Source organism: Lepisma saccharinum, chromosome 14 (assembly GCF_977018435.1).
Source record: "Lepisma saccharinum chromosome 14, izLepSacc3.1, whole genome shotgun sequence".
Lineage (NCBI taxonomy): Eukaryota > Metazoa > Arthropoda > Insecta > Zygentoma > Lepismatidae > Lepisma > Lepisma saccharinum.
The window spans coordinates 42806073-42829605 of NC_139242.1; the positions used below are offsets into that span (position 1 = coordinate 42806073).

The 23533-nt window shown below is 37.5% G+C and overlaps 1 protein-coding gene across 2 annotated transcripts in view; it reads right to left on the reverse strand.

The window, feature by feature from the left end:
• The window catches only part of LOC145998818 (uncharacterized), a 56043-nt gene that overhangs the window by 15880 nt on the left and 16630 nt on the right, over positions 1-23533 (reverse strand). For both annotated transcript variants that reach the window (XM_083135459.1, XM_083135458.1), the window contains exons 3-10: positions 16003-16064; positions 15098-15133; positions 13724-13856; positions 11443-11504; positions 9768-9819; positions 7667-7716; positions 6809-6844; positions 401-512 (exon numbers count right to left, since the gene is read on the reverse strand). In XM_083135459.1, the coding sequence (XP_082991585.1) occupies positions 401-512; positions 6809-6844; positions 7667-7716; positions 9768-9819; positions 11443-11504; positions 13724-13856; positions 15098-15133; positions 16003-16064 (543 nt within the window). The remainder of the gene's footprint in view (positions 1-400; positions 513-6808; positions 6845-7666; positions 7717-9767; positions 9820-11442; positions 11505-13723; positions 13857-15097; positions 15134-16002; positions 16065-23533) is intronic.

The window sequence follows — 23533 nt, forward strand, 5'->3', positions numbered from 1 at the left end:
AACAGTAGTACAACTATTTCTTTTCCTTCAGAAACTTAAGTTCAAATACTGGAAATATTTTAATAATACGAAAATAATAATTATGAAATGCATATATTTCGTGGCAAGAAAAACTTCCCCGTTTGGAAATCGAATTTTGTCTTGGGGGCGGGGATTCCAAACAAAGTAGGATTCCTTCCTAAAATATTAACACTGCATACAATATATTAGAGAAAATATACCTATTTTGGACAGGTACGTACAACACTATCGATAGGAGAATACATATCGCAACATCACATCTGGATTTATGAAGAGATGGTCATGACGCGTATTTGTAATTTATTTGGGCATATCATTACTCGCTTTGACACTAGAGAAAGTTCAACATTGGATTTGGTAGGAAAAACAATCTTCTTACCCTTGGTGTTGCAATCTTTTGCAGATTCCTTCACTCCGTCTGCATCATGGATTTCGAACATCATTCCTATTTTCACAGCTTTGTCTACATCTATTAGCTTGTCAACATTGAACTGAAATGAAAGTAAATAGTTGAGAACAGCTTAAGAAGCTACCATATCTGATTCCTGATTTACCTTTCTTACATCGGAAATTCTAAATTTCAGTTCGCACAATAAGCCGAACATACCGTGAAGAATTGCTTAACTTTATTACACAGGGTTAGCCTAAAAGAAATAGACAGTTTAAACGCTTTATAAATTGAAATTTGTTTCTTACATCAGAAAGCATATAGTACTGTTGTACAGAGAGTCTCCAAGTTTACAACCTCCACTTTTCGTTTTATTTCATGACGTCAGCATCACATGAGCGCCCTTGATGTTAGTCGAGCAATATGGCCACTGGCCAGGTAGAAAAGGCTTTCTGTGTGCTTTTGATTTAACACGGTGCGACTACTTCTTGTGGGGATACATCAAGGACCGGGGTTTTGTTCCTCCCCTTCCTGCAAGTGTGGACGATCTTAAAGAAGCATCACAACAGCTGACATGGACATGCTGAGACGTGTTTGGGGAGAACTGGACTATCGCATTGATATCTGTCGTGTTACAAAAGGGTCACACATTGTAGGACACTTGTAACTTACCAATGTAAACTTCAAGACGTACTCTTCAAACCATGTATTTCAGCCCTATTATTAAAAACTCTTCTTTCTGAAAAACTTTGAAAGTGTCTATTTCTTTTAGGCTAACACTGTAATTATTCCTTAAAGAAGTTCGTTTTGTTAACATTCAATAATTTCCGAGAGATGCATTTCTAATTGTTCAAAGAAGATTGTTATAGTTACTGTTTTTGTTGTGTGCTACTTCATAACTGCTCAGCGTCATTACCACAACTATCCAATCAACTTAGTTGATTAGGTAACGGATTCACTATACGAAGAGAGCAGCTTAATTTCCGGTACCAGAACATTATACAAAACATAAAAACCAAGGTTATTAGAATTACATAATGTTGGGTCGTAAGCGTGTTAACTCAAAATGCATACGATCTGATGACGAATCGTGGGAACGTGTGAATCTAACCCCCGAAAGTTCACATAAAAGTTTTTATAACACCATTAAGCCTTGTTTCCATGATATGAAAAACTCAATATGCTGACCAAGGCAGTAATTTATTTTATTATAAAACATAAACTAAACGTTTAAATTACTGCCTTGGTCAGCATATTGAGTTTTTCATAAAAGTTTTGCATTATCCACATATAAAAAAAGAGCACAAAATGAAAACTTGAAATGGGGCACAGAAATGCTTATATCTTGATATGTCAATTTATTTATGGTTCGTAATTACTAAAAATCTTTCGAGATTTTCACTTCTAAGTAAAAAAGTAAAGTGCTCCCCTATGCTTTGGACCACGCCATGAAGGCGTATAGGGGGGGGTGTAGTTATGGCCCCACACTTTCTTGATCACGGCCGAAGGTGGGGAAGGGTGATGTGATCGGCACCACGCCCCTGGTCGCCTTTACCCTCCCTCCCAGACTTTCCCTGCAGGTACTTACTTTATACTACGCTGGGTTGGCGGCGGAGCAGCTTGAACAGGTGGAAAAAAATAATAATTCGATAAACTCATTTGCAATCTTTTAACACAAGACATTTTAAATCACACTTCCTATATAACAAAAACGAATCGAAATCAACAACTTAAAAATATATCGACATTGATACAGCGTTCTTAATCCAAATGGTTCCCTGTTAATTTTATAAACTTGTGTACAACAGAAATAAAATAAATACTGTTATTCGTGAATGTAGAAGACAGTCACAATCTGAAAACTTGGAATTCCTTCCAGAGCATCCACGTGAAACTTCGTCTGGTTTACGTGGTTTACTTTCGCTGTTATCTAGATATTTGCAAAGGTTTCGTGGCTATGTGAGCCTATTAAACTATTATGAACAGTGCTTAAAGTGAAAATAGCTGGGGGTACGCTCTGGGCTTGAAATCAATAGGCGGGGGGATGCATAGCCTGGTCCGAAATTTGCAAAAAATCCCGTTTTTTAGGGTAAAGTAAGTCGGGGGAAGTTGCCCCTCTCCCATTTGGGTGCAAATTGACCTAAAAACACCCCACACGAAATTTGGGATCCGAGCGACATTTTTCGGCCGCGTCCTACCAGTTTCTATTTTTTCCATAAGGATAACACGCCTAGAATGTAGGCATACCCGCCGAATGTTTGCGATTTCCCGACATTTAAAATCTCATATTGTACAAAATATTTCTCCATGAAGGTATTATTTTTGCATATCTGGAATGAAAACTGATATTTCAAAGAAATTTTCACACTTATAATTAAGAAAATTTGGAGAATTTAAGAATTTTTAATTCGCAATTTCCATCCCGAATTGTAGATTGTATCGGCTTTCTGTATCACATATTTAATTGCGACGTTGATAGGAAGGACTGTGGAGATTTTTCAGAAGCTGCCTAACTGTTCACGTGATGTAATTTTGTGTATTAAACATACTTCATTCTCGACGTTTTCTGCTCTATAAGAGTAGGGAATTCCTTGGAAAAGACAGTTTTTCTTATCTTCATAAGTGTGGAAAAAGTCACAAAGAAAGAAAAATGTGTAGAATTCAAGATTTTTAGTGCCGAAAATCCTGAGTATTTCTTATGCTGATAAAATCCTTACTTTGTCGGAAAATTGTGAGCATTACCCATCCCGAACGTCGGGATATAATTTTTTCCCCACTTCCCGACTGATAGATTTCCATCCAGCACACCCTTATTGTTGATTATTGCACAATTTGGTTGTTGTGGGTGCTAATGATATGAGAGAGGGATCTATTGTAACGTCCCTATGACATTAATTAAAACTTGTTGAAAAATAGGAGGCACGCAGTTCCATATTCAGTTGTGTCCATTGATACCAGATTTTACATTGGTTATTTATTCATTCTCTGATACTCAGAAATTCATTATGAGCTGTTTGAGAGAGAGAATGCACTTTCAAAATTGCATTTATATATAGATGCTATACATAAAGCATTCCCCGTATCGCTCTGAATCCACAGCGTCCCGGGACGCAATTGAAAGTGAATTTCCTGGGCGAATGCTTTTGGTAACTTTTTTTTAGCACCCCCCTTCACTTTGAGCACTGATTGTGAATATCTAGACAAAATCGAAAGCAAACCACGGGAAGATTCATCAGAATGCTCTGGAAGGAATTCTTAGCAAATTTTGGATTAGAGGTTTTTGGAAAGTAGAATAAATTTCGAAAACGGCTTTGCTGGCGTCGGTCTAAGGCCCAATCAAACCTTAATGACACATGTCGTTCATGTCGACATTCACAGTTGGCGTTTTCTTTATTCCAAGTCAAAAATAGAGTAGGCTGTGCAGGATCAAAGAAATATCTGCAGAAAAATTATCAGTGTTTTCTTGGCATTTTGTATGATGAGTCTATTCGCAAATTATTAACAAGATCATAGTGCATTAAATAAATTTTAAATAAATGAACCTAGTCACTTCCCAGTTAATTCCGTAATTTTGTATAACACCTTATTCCCCTTTTAAGTTCGCCTTTTTCTTCCGTAGTTTAATCGCTACTCGACCTACAGCTTAAATTAGGATATGAACCTCTGAATCGAATTCAGGACACCTTGATACAAAGGCAATAACATATCTAAGCCATCGAAACTTTTAATTCGTGCTGAATCTGCACAAATATAGCAGGTCCGGTGAAAATATTACCGTTTTTATTAACATTATGCATGTGGTGCATGAACTCTTTGTTACTTGCCTGTTTAGTTGATTTGATTATTTGTGTTCGTTGTCCTGTGTATGTGCATATTGCAACACTTTCTTTCACATCTTGTAGGTAACTTCAATGCAAAAGCGTAGTCCTACATTTCGTATCAGAAAATTATCTGATGTTAGAAACAACAAAAGTGTGGATTTTTTTTATGAAGTAGAGTGCACGACGGACTAGGCATTGTGCAGTTCTCTTCTGTCTGTGGTCAATTAATCCGCATATGCTGTGAAATACGACGCGTTCCCACAAAATGCTTCACTATAAATATTCACAATTTTCAGCATCAAATACCAAGCAAAGTAATCATGCGAAGCAAAATTTGCCAAATTTCAACTTCGATTTCAATGTTCGTAATAAACAATTAACACAGATTGAATTTTTTCATTCATGAGTCTTCATTTGCGCAGAGCATTACACACTTCTAGTATGTGAGATTTTAAGATTCGTTTCCACGTTACGTCACGCGCAAGGAAAATAGCAAATGAAGTACTTCTTAGCTACTGACCGGGGTTGATAAAAAATTACAACACATATCGACTCAATTTCCGATGTCCATATCTACATTAATCTCTGAACCTCGTACTGCAGTTATTTGGATGCTTTATAGTTTCGCTCAGGTTTGCAATGTAAACATTCATGACCCTCACACAGTGGCGTAGCGCAGTTCTCTGAGCCCCCCTTGCAAGTAAAATATTGGGGACCCCCTCAGTGAAAAAAAAACATCGAGATGATGCCAGAGTGGGACAGACGCGCAATAGTTAGCACCCCCCCCCCAAGTAGTAAAATGAATTAACCCTTCCTTCCCATTTTTCGACATCGACTTAGGCTATATATCAGTTTAGTAGTTTGTCGAAACTAAATCAGGGTGGTCTGAATCTCTGATAAATAACTGGATGAAGAAATTAGAAATATTTTCTCTTACTTCAACGTGGTGGCACAGCCAGGATTCTTTTTTAAGGAGGGTGGAGGCTTCTTCACACAGCCAACTATTTTGTTCGTGATCCTTTGTATTTTTTGTTCGAAGCGTTTTTTCTTTAATGTAGGTTACATATAGCGAATACACATATATTTAAAAAATACTGTTTGGGCAAATTGTTTAAAGGATAGTAAACACCCCTTTTTTGGACTTAGAGGTGGATGCACCTTCAGCCCAAAAAGCCATCCTCTGACTATGCCATGCCAAGATTCAACGTAAGAGACGCTCACATTACGCTTTTAATACTAATTCTGAGTTATATACTCAAGCAAACTTATCATTTCAGTTACGGGGATTGAACTGGACCTCTACATTGTCAATGGTGACCTAATATCTTCGGGTCAATTGCAATCTGCTGCTAAGAAATAGAGACGGACTCAAGTCAGCGAGATAGAAAATTAAGCAGCGACTGGATTTTATTCACTGAAAATTTGTCACTCAATGAAATGCTTGTTAGAGGGATTGCAGCACTTCGAGCACTGTATACTTTGTATACCCTGCGTGGCGGAATTGGGGCTACTGGACCTAAGGGCAAAGGGAAAATTGCCCCTGGGCTCAACATCCTAAGTTTTTGGGCCCCTTTGAAGTAAAATGTAATAGGTGTGGACAATGTGGGAAATTTATCTCAGATCTTATTTCAATCTCATACTGAGGCTTGGGGGATGGGGGGGGGGGCTTGAAAATATTTGGTGGGAAGTTACATTTTAAATATCACGTAATCTTACTGGTAATAAAAAATGTCATAAATTATCAAGTTTGCTTGTTTAGGTATTGTGTAACAATAAGGCATCGACCGGTTGAGCAATTGAATCGTTCTACTCGATTCACAACTGTACTGCACTACACAACACTACTATTACGTAAACCACGTAGGTATAAAGGTATGAGATGAGAGAAGCTTCCTATCGATTGCCATCTATGAGCAAGTAACTTAATTCTGAATTTCGGAGAAGACCCATAATGTCAAGTTGCCCGGGCCTCTCTGCTTATTATCGCAGACGTCGTCATATGATATGTTACTGGGAACCAATTTTCTGTTTCGTAAATCCATTTTTTAAATAAGAGACAGTAACTGCTGAATTTCTGGTATTATATAAAATTTCAGGATGACAGACAGAGAACATAGCGGGGCCCCTACAGCTCGCCCCCCCCCCCCCCCCGCATTGCGGGGGTTGCAGGGCGGCTGCTACGCCACTGCCCTCACAACTATTTAGATTAATGAAATTTAAATTGCCTCGTAAAGTCGTAATATCATAAGACCAGAATGGACTACAGCATTCAATAAGAAGTCAATAGTGTTTTCAAGAAAGTGAAAGATATTAATCAGCATGTTGGAACTACCTGAACTCCGCAACTTTGGCTAGAAATCGCAAAAATACGTGGTGTGAGCCAACAAAATAACGACGACGACGACAGAACATTGTTTTGGAATGACCGTGACTGAATAACTTGTGGTCTTAGTATTCTATTTGGAGATGTGATTTGCATATTAAATACTTGTACTACGGTTGCTAAAAGGCAAATGTTGGATTATTCTCTCACTTACAGGTAACAATGTTCTCACTTTAATATCATCACAATACATACCAATTCGGACGCGTCACCGATGCATTGCAAATAACACTGAAAGTAGAAGACAATATATTATTGGTTTAACAGGATTTTGAAGTTATAGGTGGTTATAGTTCCACCATTAAATTTAAATTCAGACAGCTAACACGTTGTTATCTCTGAACTTTTCTTACTTCCAAATGGTGTACAGTAACTCTCCCTCTCCCTGTCATGAATTAATTTTGAAAAGATGTAAAAAGCAATTGTATCTTTGTTATTTATTTCTTTTATAACATTTCTCTAGGTTAAGACGTAAGCTATATTATATTCAATGTAAGATAATTAGTATAAAATTCCTCATTGGATCAAGTTACACTCAGTAACCCCACCTATAATTATTAAGATAGTTGAGATCGAGCAATATCCACCCTAATTCCAATCTAAACTCTTTAATTTCCATGTACACAGAGACGAGCACTCTACATTGACCTAATTTTCTTTGCGTCAAAACTGTATTTTATTATCCCTTATAAGTTTGTTTCAGGAATATCCTGTTATTTTTAAAACTCTAATACTAATAGAAAAAGAAGGACAGTAATAAACCTTCCCTCTAAGTGCTCTCTTCTACAAAAAGTTTTAAAAAAACACGCACTGGTAGCGTTGTCGCCTTCTAATAAAGGGGATCCCGGCTATGATACCGGGTGGAGGCACATAGTGGTTCGGATCTCACTTTACACTGTAGGTTCTGTCCCGATTAGCCTTTATGTGCATAAATTAGACTTAAAAACTCAAACTCAAACTAAAAACTATCAAAGAAGAAATAATAGAGTCACAGAAATACTAATAGAGAAGAAATAATAGAGTAAAACAAATACTAATAACTAAAAACTTTACCTCTTCTTTCTCGTCTAGTTTGGATGCGAAGTAAAAGGCGTAGATACTTTCTGGAATTGAAGATGTTTGAATCAGTGAAGATACGAGGCGTATTCTTTAAGTAAGGTCCGTTTGCCAATAACTTGTTATATCCCGAGCAGGCGTAGTACTGCGCATGCGCACGGACTCCCGGCATCCCTTGCACAGAAGCAGACAATATTTGGAATTGGCTTGCGGAATTCAATACAAGAGATCCATGGTTTCACAAATATCCCCTTGCACGACAGGTTTTAGTTTTTATTAATAGATTGCGAACTGGACACGTACGCACACCAGCACACTTAGCGAAAATAAGTATTACTCGATAACAAAATTGCACATGTGGCAATGACAATCCCGATGCCCAACATTTATTCTTGGAATGAGGACAATTCTCTCAAAAACGAAATATACTACGTATATAAAAGTCGGATACGCTTAAAAATTCCATGTCCTATTTCACTTATTTCCCTGTTATCCGATTGAAGCCCGCCACTCATTTGGATTTTATATGGACACGCACGCAAAAATGTCAACTACTAATATAAACAGAACATAAAGTGTAAAAGTGCAAGAATCTGAATTTATTTACAAAATAGTGTCTTGTATCTAATGAATTTATGGACATTACATAGGAACTGAAAACTGATATCCTACAACTAACAGGAACGTTGGCCGAAGTCGACAGTTTTTTGTTTGACAGAGTCAGAACAAGGAATGAATGAAGACACTATTTGAAGCCACGTTGTCAATGTGTGCGCTTCGTACTGTGTTATTGCAATGTTTAAGACGATCGAGTTACCCGCCGATTGTGAGATACGGTCAGTGATCCGGTTCTTGGGACATTGATGAGCTGCGCTCAGGTCGGGCATCTGTAATCGGCGACGATTTGGTGCGTGCGTTAGATGTCAAAATACATGAAAACAGACGACCAGTGACTATTTACCTCTTCCGGCATGTAAAGAAGTTCCTCTGCGGCAAGCGTTTCTACAGTAAAAACGGGTTTCGGAATGGCGGCTGACTACTATGAGGAGGGTCTACAAAAGCTCATCGTACGTTATGACTATTGCTTAAATAACCACGGAACTATATGGAGAAACAGATCAAGGCATGCAGAATCTGATACAAAATAAATTTTCACTAAAAATTCGGCAGTCCAGTTTTTTTTTTTGGCAAAACAGACCATACTTACTTTAAAAAAATGCAATTTTACAGCAGACAGTTTTTCGTTTATTCTCTTAAAATAAAGCATTACAGACATGATATAGACGTTGGATCATCACTGTCTAGAATAATTAGACGTGCCCAATATAAATGTAAACTTATAATATTTTCTTTAATTTATTCAGTGAGACTTAAAAGAAAACAACAGAGAATTGCAGTTTTTGACTTATGTGCCTTTTCCCCAACACCCTAGTATTGGTCATTGCTTGGCAATATTTGGAAGAGAGGGGAAGATTAATTTTCACCCATTAAATATAAACCTGTCTGCTCATTGTCACTTCTTCCATACAACTTTGTTTTCAAAGGAAACCCCTTGACAAAGCGGTAGTTTCCCCCGTAATTGTTTTTCTCTGTTTTCACATCTTTCGCTTTTTTACTAATTTTCTCAGTTTTTATCATATCTTACCCGGAATTCGAACCCGGAACCCTTGGCGCCATAACGCGCTGTGCTAACCACTCCGTCGCGGAGATCGAGTACTGACAGCTCTTCACAGCAATAAGCAACCTGTTGGTGCTAAGCTGCAGCACGCATATACCTTTTTGGGTGTGACATAAAGTATGATTTTCGACAGTCACCTTTATAATCTTAATTTTGTGAGCAATAGAAATACGCATGTGTGTGTGTGTATTCTGATTTACAAGAGACGTGAAATTAGTTGATTTAAATTTTACATGTAATCAATCAACTGTCAACAAAACAAATATCTATTTTGGTGCACCAAAAAGCGAGGCTTCCTTACACAGCCAGGAATAAAGCTTTTCAATGCTCAAATGACTTATGAGAAATGCAAACAGTCCTTCGAGGAATTGACGACTATTGTAGTTAATTCCTATTAAGTACATCTTCAACAGAACTTACTTGTAACATTGTGTTCTTTTCCACACTTCTTCGTGATTTTCGTAACAGGACACTGGAAAAGAAAGCACACAATCACTTCAACTGTCCATATACTATATAAAATGACGTTATGCCGTAAGAACCAATCTATCATAATGATGAAATCAAAGCATATAAAGAATGATAATATTTTACACAAACGATTGGTAGTATTAACATGGGTCTTGTTAAGAAAACTATAAATTTTGATGAGAGCATAATTTCACAAATTAAAATCAGATGGCATAGGGCACTCCATTGTCAAGGGTGAGACGCCCAGACTACGTTTTTGACATGAAAGTAACTATTCTTCCAACAGTTTAGCAACATTTTCTTACAGTTTCTGTTCAATTAATTATGAAACTAAACACTTTTGATTAAACATAACTACCCTTAAAATACTTTCCCAGATTTATAGCTATAAGTGAACAATTTTGTGTCACTGGTGGGACAGATAAAACACTGCCTCTTTACTTAATAAGAAATTTATTTCAATTTCTGTGAATTTTCAAATTATGAAAAATAAATTATTTAAGACTAAGACATCTATTTCATCATATCATCACTCATCCCATCTTCGCAATTAGCCAACAGTGGCACAAAAGCAAAGTAAAATAAACTAAATCAAAATAAAAAAATCAAATGAAAACTATTCCTAGAAAATTGTATTTGAAAAAATGATTTTGTGACATATAAAATTATTTTTATGCTAGTAATTCGGTGTTACACTTAGTATGATTTTAAAACCAGAAAATTTTCACAAAACCTACTGTTTCAGAATATTGAAAAAATGGAAATTAAAGGCTTTTTGTAAAAAAAATTATGTATGTAAATGTGCTTACTTTCTAATTTGAAGAATTATTGACAAATGAGACTGATGTCTTATTTTGGAGGTGGGGCCCGTGGGGGTAAGAGGAATTACCAGCATAATTCAGTTTTAACAGTCTGCCATATTAGTATCGTTATACAATCATGGACGTTTCTGGGTTGAAACGATCCCATTGGAACCCAGAAGTGTTCGTGAATGTACGTACAAATTCCAAGAAACGCTGCTAGGGAAGTAGCATCTGTTTTTTTGATGTTTCCTGTGTGTTTCAGTTGTTATTCTTTGCTCTTTGGTGAACGTTACCCTTCTCTGTGAATAATCATGATTGCATGTACTTGCAACAGAAACGAGATACGTAGGTCCTGAACGGTTCCCTTCATGGTATTATGTGTTGCCTACAGGCGCATCTCCAGGATGCCAGTCGGCAAGACCGAGCGTCAAAGCCAATCGGCTTTGCCGAACACGATGGACGTCCCCACAGCATCGCGGTGTGGAGATATGCATCAGTCGAGTTCCATTCCCTATCTTTCTTGTTCCATGCCTACAGTAGGGTCAAGCCAGGAACCGGTGTGCAATCATAGCGCAGAACGGTTATTTTGATAATATCCTGTTTCCCTAATGGCTCCTGCTTCGGGGAGGACGGTTTGAAAGGTTGCCGCTTTTTGCCCAGAGAGGAAAGGGGGGGCAGAGGTTGGTCTAATTGGGTACTAACTATTCCTTTAATCTACAGTCACATAGCAGAGAACGGTCACGGTACATTTCTATAACTTGTGAGTTCGTCCACCCCATGATCAAAAGTTGAACAAACCATCAAGAATGTTGCAAACTTACTTCGGGAAGCGCCTTCCTTATGCACACAGCTAATTCTGCTCCAGATTTGCAGTTATCATCCTCTGGAAAATGCAAGTTTCAGATTAAGTATTGTTATACAGAACAAAATGATGATGACATAAAAATTCTAAGAAAAAACTTAAAATTATTTTATAAATGGGTGAATATAGTTTAAAGTGACCCAAAAGTTTTTTTTGTTTTTTTTTTCATAAATGGCAAAGGATTTAGGATCCTTGTGAAAGTCGACACAAGGATAGGAAGGTGTGTGGGGTAGTGCTACGTTTTCCCATTCCATTAATTTTATTTTATGAAAAATGTAACAAATTGAGGGAGAGTGAGTACAAACTAAGAGGGATTATTCTCTCTCTGGCCTCAATTGACCCAAAAAATGAGTGAATAGATTTCAAAATATATAATTGGTTACTAAAATATCTTCTCCTGTACATGCCGCTGCATATCTCAATAAATATTAAGATACACTCTGTGGAAAGAACAAAAATAAATTTGTAATCAAAATGGCTAAAATTTCAATTTTTAATCCGTTGCACACTTCCAGTCAGAGTTACTGTTCAAAAACCGTGACCTTGAATGAAGCTAGAGATTTGACATGACGTTGCTAAACCCCAAAATGTACACTTTGTACTCTACAGTCAGAAGAAAATTACTGTTGTTAGGAACTTGAAGAACACGTTCAAATTCTTCCAACTTGCAACCCTATCCTGAAAAGACGGTGATGTCCTAACTCAGAACGTCCCAATTCAAGAACTATGACAAAAGTTCTCAATTCAGGAACCCATATTTTCATGTGGAAATTCCCAACTCAGGAACTGCTGCCTCGGGAGGGAAAGAGGAGAGGTAAACACCGGTTTTTGAGAGGTTGTTATCGTTACTGCACGTTACCCTGAAGTACTGCGTACATATATCCATTTGTATATAGAAAGAACTGTGCTTTACGGGGAGTTTCTTCTTTCCTCTAATACATTTTGAGTACATTGCAGATCTTTTGCTTGTAGGTTAGGTTAGGCTAGCAGTTACACAGCTGATCGTAATGTCAACTATTTCAAACGCCAGTTCATCCTCCTCCGAGGCAATTAGTAGGACGTCCTGAGTTGGGAAGACATTTCACTGAAATATCCAACTGGTATAGACCTGTTCTTGAAATGGCACTGTTTTCATTGGAATTTCCTACTTCCTGAGTTGGGAAGTCCTGAATCGGCAATAAATCGAAAATACAACCTTTCACTGTGTATTTTTCCTCTTGATTTTTACAATTATTTGGCTTCTCTGCCAAAATAGGAATATAAATTATATCAATTTTAGAGTGTTTTAATGATACAGCGCGCTCTCTAAACGTTGGTGCGTTCGAGAGCTTGTCGAAAGCCACCAATTGCCTCACAAAAGCTCCTATGCGTTCGCTACTCGTCCTTGGCAATCAACGAGCTGTATACTATCGTCATTTGCAGTGGCGTATTTAGAAGGGAGGTTCAGGGGGTCGGGAATCCCCCGAAAGACTTGCGAACTGCAAAATTAAATCAGCAAAACACTTCTTTACTGTTTGAAATATGAAATGAACTTGCTTAAAGTAAGGATTAAATTTTGATTAACTGCTTTTCATTGACAGTGCTTGCGAAAATTTATGTGCACCACTGCTACTAAGAATGCGCATAAAAATAATGATCAGGAACTTTTCTTTTCATCGGTTGGACTTGGCGACCTTTATGGTTTCCATTTAAAAACCTTGACATTAATTTATTTGGTAGAGCGACTATTTTTGGCTGATTTTAGTGATCTCAACTAGATATAGGCTAGATAATGAGTGCTGTTATATCACAATTCTTATACCATGTGGTTTACCTGTTCAAGTAATAATAATAATTATTATTAACTGGTTTACTTTAATAAAATATTATTATTAGGGATATGAACGTATTAATTATAAACGTCATTACTATTACAATTGAGACACTTGGTTTGGACCCCTCCCGAAATATAGTTCTAGATACGTGACGAAACATTTGCTATTCTCAAATATTATGAGAGACAGTAGAGAAGCGCCGGTCAAGAACTCCAATGGATCGCAGGGTGGCTTCGAAATATTTGCTGTTTAGAAGGAAATATTATTTAAAATTCAATTATAGATTTCTTCTGGAAGTACAGGTCGACTGTGCCAACGGACTGCTACTTAGCAAGCTGCAAAGAATAATTTGACCATGACATCCATATTTCACATGCCTGTAACTAGGAAGACTAAATTTGATGGGCGGGAAGATTAATTTCTTACCTACAACTTTGATGGCTTTACACTCCTTCAGAGCTTCCCTTGCGTCTTCAATCTCCTTTTCAGATACAGTCTGATTCCGTCTGTACTCTAACCAGTAATTCGTTTCTTCTTCATTCACTTGGCCGTCTTTTATCTGAAAAAATTAGATTCTTTGATTAAATACACTGTTAAGAAAGTATCATTAACCTCTTGTCCAGAGGAATACTGTGATAGTGATTATAGCTGCCGCTAGGAGCACTCCCTTTCATTTTTTCATCGCATAACATCTTCCTCGGTCACATATAAACTAATGCTACAATTACACTGAACTCTGTAGCGCAACTCTTTTATCGATGGACGCAACAATCCTTTGAGGACCAATGCTTTCCAAGCAACATCTTGGGTGACTCGTGGTATCTAACACATTAAGTGATCGACTTTCGATAACGCTACTGAAGTTATCGGGCTCGAGTCCCAGGCTATGGGCGTGGATGTTCTTTGTGAGATAGTGTCCTATTATAGATAAATGTTTATTACTAATAATTTTCTTAATGCCTGTTCATGTTTAGACTCGTGGTTACCTTTCTAGAACTTCAAACGGTCGATATCGAGAACTGTGAGTATGGTGTTGTATTAAGTAATGTTTGCAACGAAAACTAGTAGCCGACCAAGTAGAATATGTCGTTTCGTATCTAGTTCAGAACCCAGCAGGCTTTAAGTAATAAACATAAATGATCAACAACCGACTTCCGTGAGGCAGCGGGTATCACAGGGCGGTACGGTGCTAGGGATCTCTGTTTCGAATCCCGACTTAGGCATGCGTATTCTTTGTGAGTGCCCCTTCGTCAATATCGTTATATCATCACTCATCCTCATCCTCACGATTATCCAAAATTGGAAGAAAAGCGACGGTAAATAACAAAACTCAAATGAAAGAGTCAACGGTTTACATGCTGTAGAAAGTGTAGCTATTACGTAACCTAGCAACGTAAGTTTCATTTGACCTTTTTAAACCTTGTGAGCGTGGCAGTGAGCGCGCGCGCGTTGTCTTTGTTGTTGTTCAAACTTCCCGACCCGACCAGCGTGGTGTTGGAACATGATCATTGTATATGTTTGTTTATCCATTCTACACAGTGAACGTACGTACAGGCCAAGGTGAAACACGTTTTAAATTATATTATAAAATTCAAACTAGTAAAACTGTGGTCAGAACAACAATTTCGTATTGGTTCCGTATTTTAACCCAAGCTAAGTGTATCTACAGTAAATAGCTACTAGCTTTAGTATGAAAATCCATTCAAAATACATTATCCAAATTAGAAAAAGGTTATAAATGGATTTAACTTAAAATGAATAATGTCAGTTATTAAGTTATAAAATGTTAAATGAACTTACGTAGTCTTGAGCTTCTGACGTGCACGCCACGAGACACTAGAGTACAAAGAAAACAGGTGTAGTTTCGTACTTAGATTTTTCTAACCAGCCTTATTCATTTAGTAATTGGATTTTTTTGCTTTGCATAATGATTTGAAATGTTAATTTATTATGAAAGCTTTTGGATAAAACTAGAAATAAATATAGTCGTAAGCACAATGATTGAATGATTGTATAGCTGAACACTTTTTGTGCTGTTTTTATTGGTGAAATCTTTGAAGATTTACTCATTTCAACATTGTACGTATCGGCTCAACTCAAGCGCATTTGGTAGCTTTCCAAGCGGGCGTTTCGTCAAGTTTCTCTTCGGTAAACACATTGCAAGAGAGCTAACTCTGATAGAAAAGTGTTATGCCATTGGATTTTGCACCTTTCTGCCTGCCTTGAATGTCCGTGTTCGCTGTCATACGAGTGGATTTGTCGTGTTGAAGACTTTGCTGAGGTCACAAGTGATAAATCAACAAGAGTTGATAAATGTTCTTAGTGTTGTTATAATGCCGCAACAAAAGTGCACTTCAGAGCAAAGAATTTTTATGCACGATTCTTATATGAAAGCAAATTCGCACAGACGTGTGAGAAGGCAATTTTTAAGGTAACTTTCTCAAAAGGTGTGAGAAATGTGTGACAATACATTCACAAAGTAGTTGATAACTTTACTTGTAACTGTGAAATACTTTTATTAAAATTAAATTTGCTTGAGTTGAGAGGTTACGCACTTCCGATTTCGCCAGCAAGGGGTGTATTTTCTGTCGCTACACGGGCTGCGTTCAAGCGGCACAATAACCAAATGGAGGCCAGGTAATAAAAGAAGAGCCTTTAGCAAAACGGGAGAGAGCGAGAGCAGGGGCGGTCTAGTTCTTACTTACTGTTTCATTCTTGCTGCTGAAATCTGGATTTGCTTCACCGCTTATTAACTTCTTAAACTTGTCTGCAAAAGAGAACACGATTATTAATCCAATACGGTAGCTAATTTTAGAAGTGGTTTAAAACTATGCGTGGTAAAATGGTCTCAGAACTCTGTGCTCACGAAGCATACGATATCTACGTTTATTCACTAGCTGATAGTAGCCGACATGATGTCCAGATGATATACATCCGAAAATAAAACGTCATAACCTTGCATATTTTACATAAATAAGTGTTCGGCATATTTTTACGGAATGTGCCAAATTTATTTTCCTCAGATAAACTTTTAATCTTCCGAGCTGTTTATCATCCATGTTGGGATATGATGACAGTGTTTTAATAAGTGTCTAGCCTTTTGAGAAGAGCTGAATATCTCGGAGAGTGTTTAGGCTAGCCTTACTTTTTAATGTGTTGTGTTTGTCCTGTGCAGGCCCATTTACAACCTTGCACTTTTAATCTGTCACAAAGGGCTCTTAAGTCCCTTTTTAAAGTTCTAGGTTTTAGGTTAGATTAGAGGATGTTTTTCTTGCATACTTTGAAGGGTGCAAAATGGGCATAGGTGCCGACCCACGCAAAAAAAAAAAGTAGGCTAAACCATTCATTTCTAAAAGATTTTTCTAAGAGTAATACTTTGTAGTCACCTCAATATGAGATCTGCTGGTGCCAAAGGAGACATACGTACGATGTGCGCCGACTTACGTGGTGGAGGTTCGAATCCCGACCTGGGCATGGGTGTTTTCTGTGTGACTCTTTTCATCAATCAATTTCAATTTCAATTTCATCAAATCATCGTTCGAGTCTCCCACGTTCGAGCGTACACTGTAAAAAAAAATACACTTTCTGCACACTTTTGGAACACTTCCTAGAAACTACTTTTGATCACTTCTTGTACACATTAAATGTGCACAAGAAGTGTACAGGAAGTGCTTCAATAGTGTACACGAAGTGCTAAAAAGTGTACAGGAAGTGTACAAAAAGTGCAGCAAAAGAAGTGTACAGGAAGTGTGCTAGAAGTACTTCCAATATAAAGGTATCCCAAAAGTGTGCTGCAGAAACTACTTTTGATCACTTCTGGTACACTTCACACATTTGGAACACTTGTGAAAATACTTGAGCGACACTTCTTGCACACATGAGATATATCACAATTCAGTACTTATACTTAGTTTCTAGAATAAAAATACAGTTCACTCACATTTAACTTGACAATTGAAAGAGGAAAAAGCAACAACTTTCAACTGCGAACCTTAAATTTTGTGAGATGCGTGTTTGTTTTTCTGCGACACACGTACCTTCTACATATATAGTCCAGAATCAAAAAGGTTGCTCATGGGAGATTCACTTTTATTCACTGCAGTACATTTTCTTCTTTAATTTGTATCTTAGATGTTCACATATTTTTCGAAGAGTGTTAAAGCACAATTTTTCACTATGATTACAATCGAACGTATCATTATTTGTTGTACAAAAACTTATGTTTCTTGTACACATTTTGACAGAACCATCTAGCGGCCGGTGTAGGAACAACCAGCCCCCCGAAGTTAACGATCTGTTTTGGTGTGCTTTAAAGATGAATAGTTCGATTTAAGAAAATCTATTAATTTCCTCGGTACATTCAACTTTATCCTTCTTCAATTTTAATGAGATTTATCCAATTATCAAATTGGTACATTAAACAAAAAAGTATTGATAGTTTCATGATGCAATGCGATTTCCATGTGTTCCAGGAAAAAAATAGTTATATTTTGTTATTGTTTAATGTTGCTTGCTTTCAAGTGTGTTACTGCTTTATATAATGAAATTGATTTATGTTCATAACATATTCATTTGTCAAAAAAGTATAAAATAACAATCGATATGACCAACAACACAAAATGAAATCATGTGCTACAAAAGTGTACAAGAAGTGTACACTTACTTTAAACAAAAGTGTACAGAAAGCGTTGAAGAAGTGCACACAACTTTGAATGTGTCCCCAAAGTGTGCAACAAGTGTACAAAATTTCGTCATTTCGGGTCGCACACATCTAGAACACTTTAAGTACACTTTTGCAACACCTTCAGTACACATCTTGTGCATATTATATGCAAGAAAGTGTACCAAAAGTGTACAAGAAGTGTATTTTTTTTTACAGTGTATACAATGAAATATTATTTTAAAGAAAATAATCGTAGATACATGTATGTAAATATTTGTCTTGGTAGTTTCAGCCCACAATCATCTATTTCATTTTCGTATATCACTGTGTATTTTTAATATAGACTAAATTACATTTTAACATGAAGATGGTGGCTATATTCACTTGAGTTTCAATTTCACTGCGTCTTTCACTTCACGATCCATATTTGAGGGTCCACTACCACAGACAAATTACGGTGATACGTATACTATTGGGCTTCGAGTCTATACCGCTCGATTTGCCTGCTCGAGCGTTAGTTGCTCGAACGAAGAAGCTCTCAATTCCGTACGCTATCTAGCGTTGTCCGTGCGAACAATTTGGCGCTCGAACGAAATCCTCTCTCTGCAGCACTGTACAGTCTACACTGGCCGCATTTCCAGCTGGCGGCTGGGACACCACGAATCAGCGACTCTTCGACTGACATCGAGTATTTTCGTGTCACAAGGAACCGAAAGTTGCTGACGGGACGAAACAATGAGCGTCGGATACACAGTATGTTGGCATACTATGGTTTGGAAAGAAAATAGATAATAATGGAGAAAAAATGATGAATTTAATAGCGGAACTAAATTTAATAATAGAAAATATTCAGGGAAACCCACCTACATATAGAGGACGAGCGGGAGCAAGTAGTAATATTGACTTAACATTGACAAATAACAGAATGTCGAAATTAATAGAAAATTGGATGGCGCATGATATGATCACAACCAGTGATCATAATGTGATATCCTTCAATGTGAGATTGGAATCACCACAAGCAGAAATTGACCAACCAGCTCCGGCGTACAATTGGAATAAGACCGATAAGGAGATCTTACTCGCTAACATCAACTTACCAAAAAATCCCGGACCATGGAAGAGTACAGATGAATGGGCGAAAATTCTAACAAAAAATCTTCAGGTCGGAATAGCGGCTTCAACACCGAGAAGATTAAACAATAACCGGAAAAAACCCTGGTCTACGAATCTCACCAAGCTTAGAGCCAACATGCGAAACTCCAGAAAGCAATACCAGAAAACAAATATTCACAACAGAGCAGTATATTTAGAGGCATATCGCAGGGATAAAGCCCGCTACGCAGCGGAGCTGAAGGATTTTAAATACAAAAACTGGTGCAAGTTCGTTAAAAACAACCTGGAACGGGACAAGTGGGGATTACCCTACAAAATAATGACAAATAAAATAAAAGTAGAAGAAAGTATTACAACACTAAGAAAACCAGATGGCTTTTTTACAAGAGACATGAAGGAGACAGGAGAACTGCTACTACATGGATTACTGCCGGATGACGAGGAGGAAACCGATAACGAAAAGAACAAGGAGGTTAGAACAAGCTGCAGACAATGTCCAAATTCCATACCCATTGTACCGTTCGAGCCGGAGGAGGTCATTGGAGAATTGGCAACTATAAAAAATGGTAAAGCACCAGGGCCAGACGGAATTCCTGCAGAAATTCTTAAACTATCCGCCCCCGAAATAATTAACTTCATAACGGCCCTGTTTAATTTGTGTTTGATTCGCAAGGAAATCCCTGCATCATGGAAAGAGGGAAAACTTGTCGTAATTAAGAAGGAAACCAAGAAGGACGAAAAAAGTTTGAAGTCGTATAGGCCCATCTGCCTCCTCAATACTATAGGGAAATTATTCGAGAAAATGTTAAACAAAAGATGGCAAGAATTTCTAACCATGTGTGGCAACACAGGTAGCCAGTTCGGTTTCACAAAGGGCCGATCGACGGAAGATGCAATAAACGCCTTGAAGGAAGAAGTTACTAGATCAAACAAGAAAATAGTTATAGCTATCTTCGCTGATATCAGCGGCGCCTTTGACAACCTCTGGTGGCCTAACCTCTTTCAGACTTTAAAGAACATAAATTGTCCAGGCACACTGTTTTAAATTTTGGAGGACTATTTTAGAAATCGCAGGGTCTCCCTGAGGATGGGCGATAACAAACTAACAAAAACCACGACGAAAGGATGTCCACAGGGCTCAGTGTTGGGTCCTCACCTGTGGAATATTAACTTAGAACCTTGTCCTCGTACCTGGGTGAGAATCCGGACGTGATCAGAGTTATAGCCTACGCGGATGATATCGTCCTGGTCTGCGCTGACGACTCGAGAGCTAAGGTGGAACGCAAGGCAAACAACGCTTTAAAAGCCTTGGGAGACTGGTGCAGAGACGCTAAACTAGAACTGTCGGCAGAGAAGAACCTAGGAGAAGTACGAGAATACAAATCCAAAGGATCACCCCGGCCCTCGAGCAGGAGGAAGAGAATGATGAAGAACAATGAGGCACCACCAACTGTATCTAGAAGAAGTCACTACGTGGTATCTACTGGAAACGGGAAGCCGCAGAAAGGAGAAGAATTCGTCCTGTTCGGATGACCGGGGTAAAGCACAAAGATTATTTGTTGAGAGTGGCGGAATCCAGGTTAAATAGATAGTAATTAAATAAAAAAATATGGTATGCTGGTATTCCAGCACCCGGTGAGATTGGCATTCCAATGTCTAATCTAAACCCCAAACTAATTAACATCAAATTAAACAAGCACTATATTATTATTCATTTAAATTCTTTTTATTCAAATTCTAACACTCAAAAAACTTAATTCACTGTATGTTATATAATAAAGATCATAGAGTATTCATTTTGATCGACAACTTAGCTTTTCTATATTGTTTTATCTTATTGTGGTCAGACTTTATTTACTCTTTTGTACAATTAATATTAACTTTAAAATATTTCAAACGCAACTCAAGCTACATAAGTCATGGACTGAAATAGGAGGAGTAGAACGAACCGACAGGGATAAGAACACCTAGCCTCTGGGGTGAGCAATCTTCCAAACAATAAATTCAAATAATTAAAAGGTCCTCAACCTATTGCGATCTGTCCCTGGCGGTTCGTCTTGCGGCATGGATCAAACACACTATAGATTCCGGGAGTATGGAATCCGGATCACAGTGCATACATAAAACAAGAAAAAGAATGTGAAAAGAAATGAAATAAACATAACTAAATAAAAATGACCCAATTATATTAAAATATAACTATGTGCTAATATCTGTGAAGACCACTAACAATACTGTAATGTGTAATTTGTAACTTGTAATTTACATATAATAATCAAATCACTGTAATGGGAATCATGAATATGTATGAGTCTTATATGTTTCCTTTTCTGTTTTTTCTTCTTCTTATATTTGTTTTTTATATATATATATATATATATATATATATATATGTGTGTGTGTGTGTGTGTACTGTATTAATGGATAATTTAAATAAAGGTAGTGTGCAACAATAATGGGTGAACCGTAATACGAGCAACTGCCGTCCCAGTTTATATCAGAGGCACTGGGACATGCGCATACCCTCGAATGTATGCGGGTGGAGGTTAGGATACATTCGGGGGTTCCCCCATGATTGTTTTAAGTATGTTGGCAAACGTACTGAGAGAGAGAGAGTTGATCAGCGCCGTTAGTGCATAAAAGTTTTACAATTCAATAGTACACAAATCACGGAAAATTAGTACACAAAACACCCAACCACTGTTTTAACAAGCTAATAAAAACAACTGACAAATATAGACCTATACTTGGCAACGTTTCAACGGGAGAGCGATGTTACACCTACATCTTTTACTTCGCAACTGAGGTTGTTGACACCCATCGAGCCACACACCCCCGAAGACGATTGTTGGGTAGACAAAGCTATGTAGATCAGCCGTCAGTTGGGCCTGCGATCAGTATAGTGTATCGTCCGACTGTGGTATGAAAACTACCTTCTGGAGTTCCCACTCTACTCAACTGCCATACACTTGCGCGATGGGAGCTTTCCTTGATAGAGCGACAAACCGGATAAACTGATAATGAACAGTATTAGAGATAGAACTTTTTGTTTTTCCTATCTATCATTCTGATACAATCTCTCATGTCATTGTTTCCACTCATAGAATATGGCAGCAGGGCAATCCTTCCATGGTGCTCAGTAGGGCTAGGATTTTGATGCAAATGCATATTTTTTTTTGGTAAAGCAGAAACATTGCATAAGTAGATAGGAACGTGTTTTACACGTAAGTGAATAAATTGGGATGACTTTGTTAGGGCATTTTTAAAAAACTTTTTCACCCTTTTTGGAGTAAAGGTTATTTTTTAAACTTTTTAAACCGTTTAAGTCATTTTTCGGCCTTTTAGAAATCATATTATGCACTTTTCTACATTCTGGTGAAAGAATGGGCACTTTACATGCAAATGTAACTCTTTGAAGGAGAGAGGTTCCCGACTCTCGTCGCATTGTCTTCAGCGTAATTCTGAATGACTGTGTTTGAAGAAACAAAGATATTGTTGATACAAGCTGTTGTGTAACAATTCAGCTCAAATAATGTGATTTTCCACTATCAATAAATACATTGTCGCCAGACGGATTATTGTTAAAAAACAAGGGGTAAAAAGTTTTGTGCTCTGTATCAGACATTTTGTGAGGGAAGCAATTTGCACTCCATAGAACTGAAAGTGACTTAACAGCAAGTAATATTGTGCATTTCAAGTACGCTCCTCCTGTGTCGGCAGAAGTCGAGAGAAGTTTTTCCATGTACGGAAGGCTCTCTTGTCCGACAACCGACAATCATTCACTTTTGAAAATATGCATATGATTTTCGTTGTGTACTGCAACTCGGTACTTAAAGTGTAAAAGATGACAAAAAGTGATCAGTGATCATGTTGGTTGATGGATTCGGTTTATTTTACTTCTCTTTTCCGCCACTTTTGGCTACTCGCAACGATGAGAATAAATGATGATATGATGAAATTGGTGAAGGGACACTCACAAAGAACATCCATGTCCAGACTGGAATTCGAACCCGGAACGCGTATTTCATAAATGCACATACGATTCACAATATGTAAACAGAGCTAACACGGTGACACGAAACAATCTCTGCGGTTCCAGTGCGTACAAAGTAAAAGGAAATAGTATTTCCTTCTACTCGAGAAAAAATAAAATAAACATGAAAGAATATCAAACCCTGAAAAGACTTGCTAGAAAATTGCAAATGATAGAATAGAATAGAAAAGTTTTTATTTAGCGAGATTCAGTCTACTTCTCTACAGTGGCGTATGCAAGGGGGGTTACCGGGTTTAACCCCCCCTTGAGCTTTTGAAATATTATGGAAAATGCTGTAGAAAAAAATTAAAAGTGGCTAATTTATTCATAGTCAAAGATCTGCGACAGTAATAATAATAATAATAATAATGATAATAGTCTACCAATAATAATAATTTGAATTATTATTCCCATGCAGCATAGA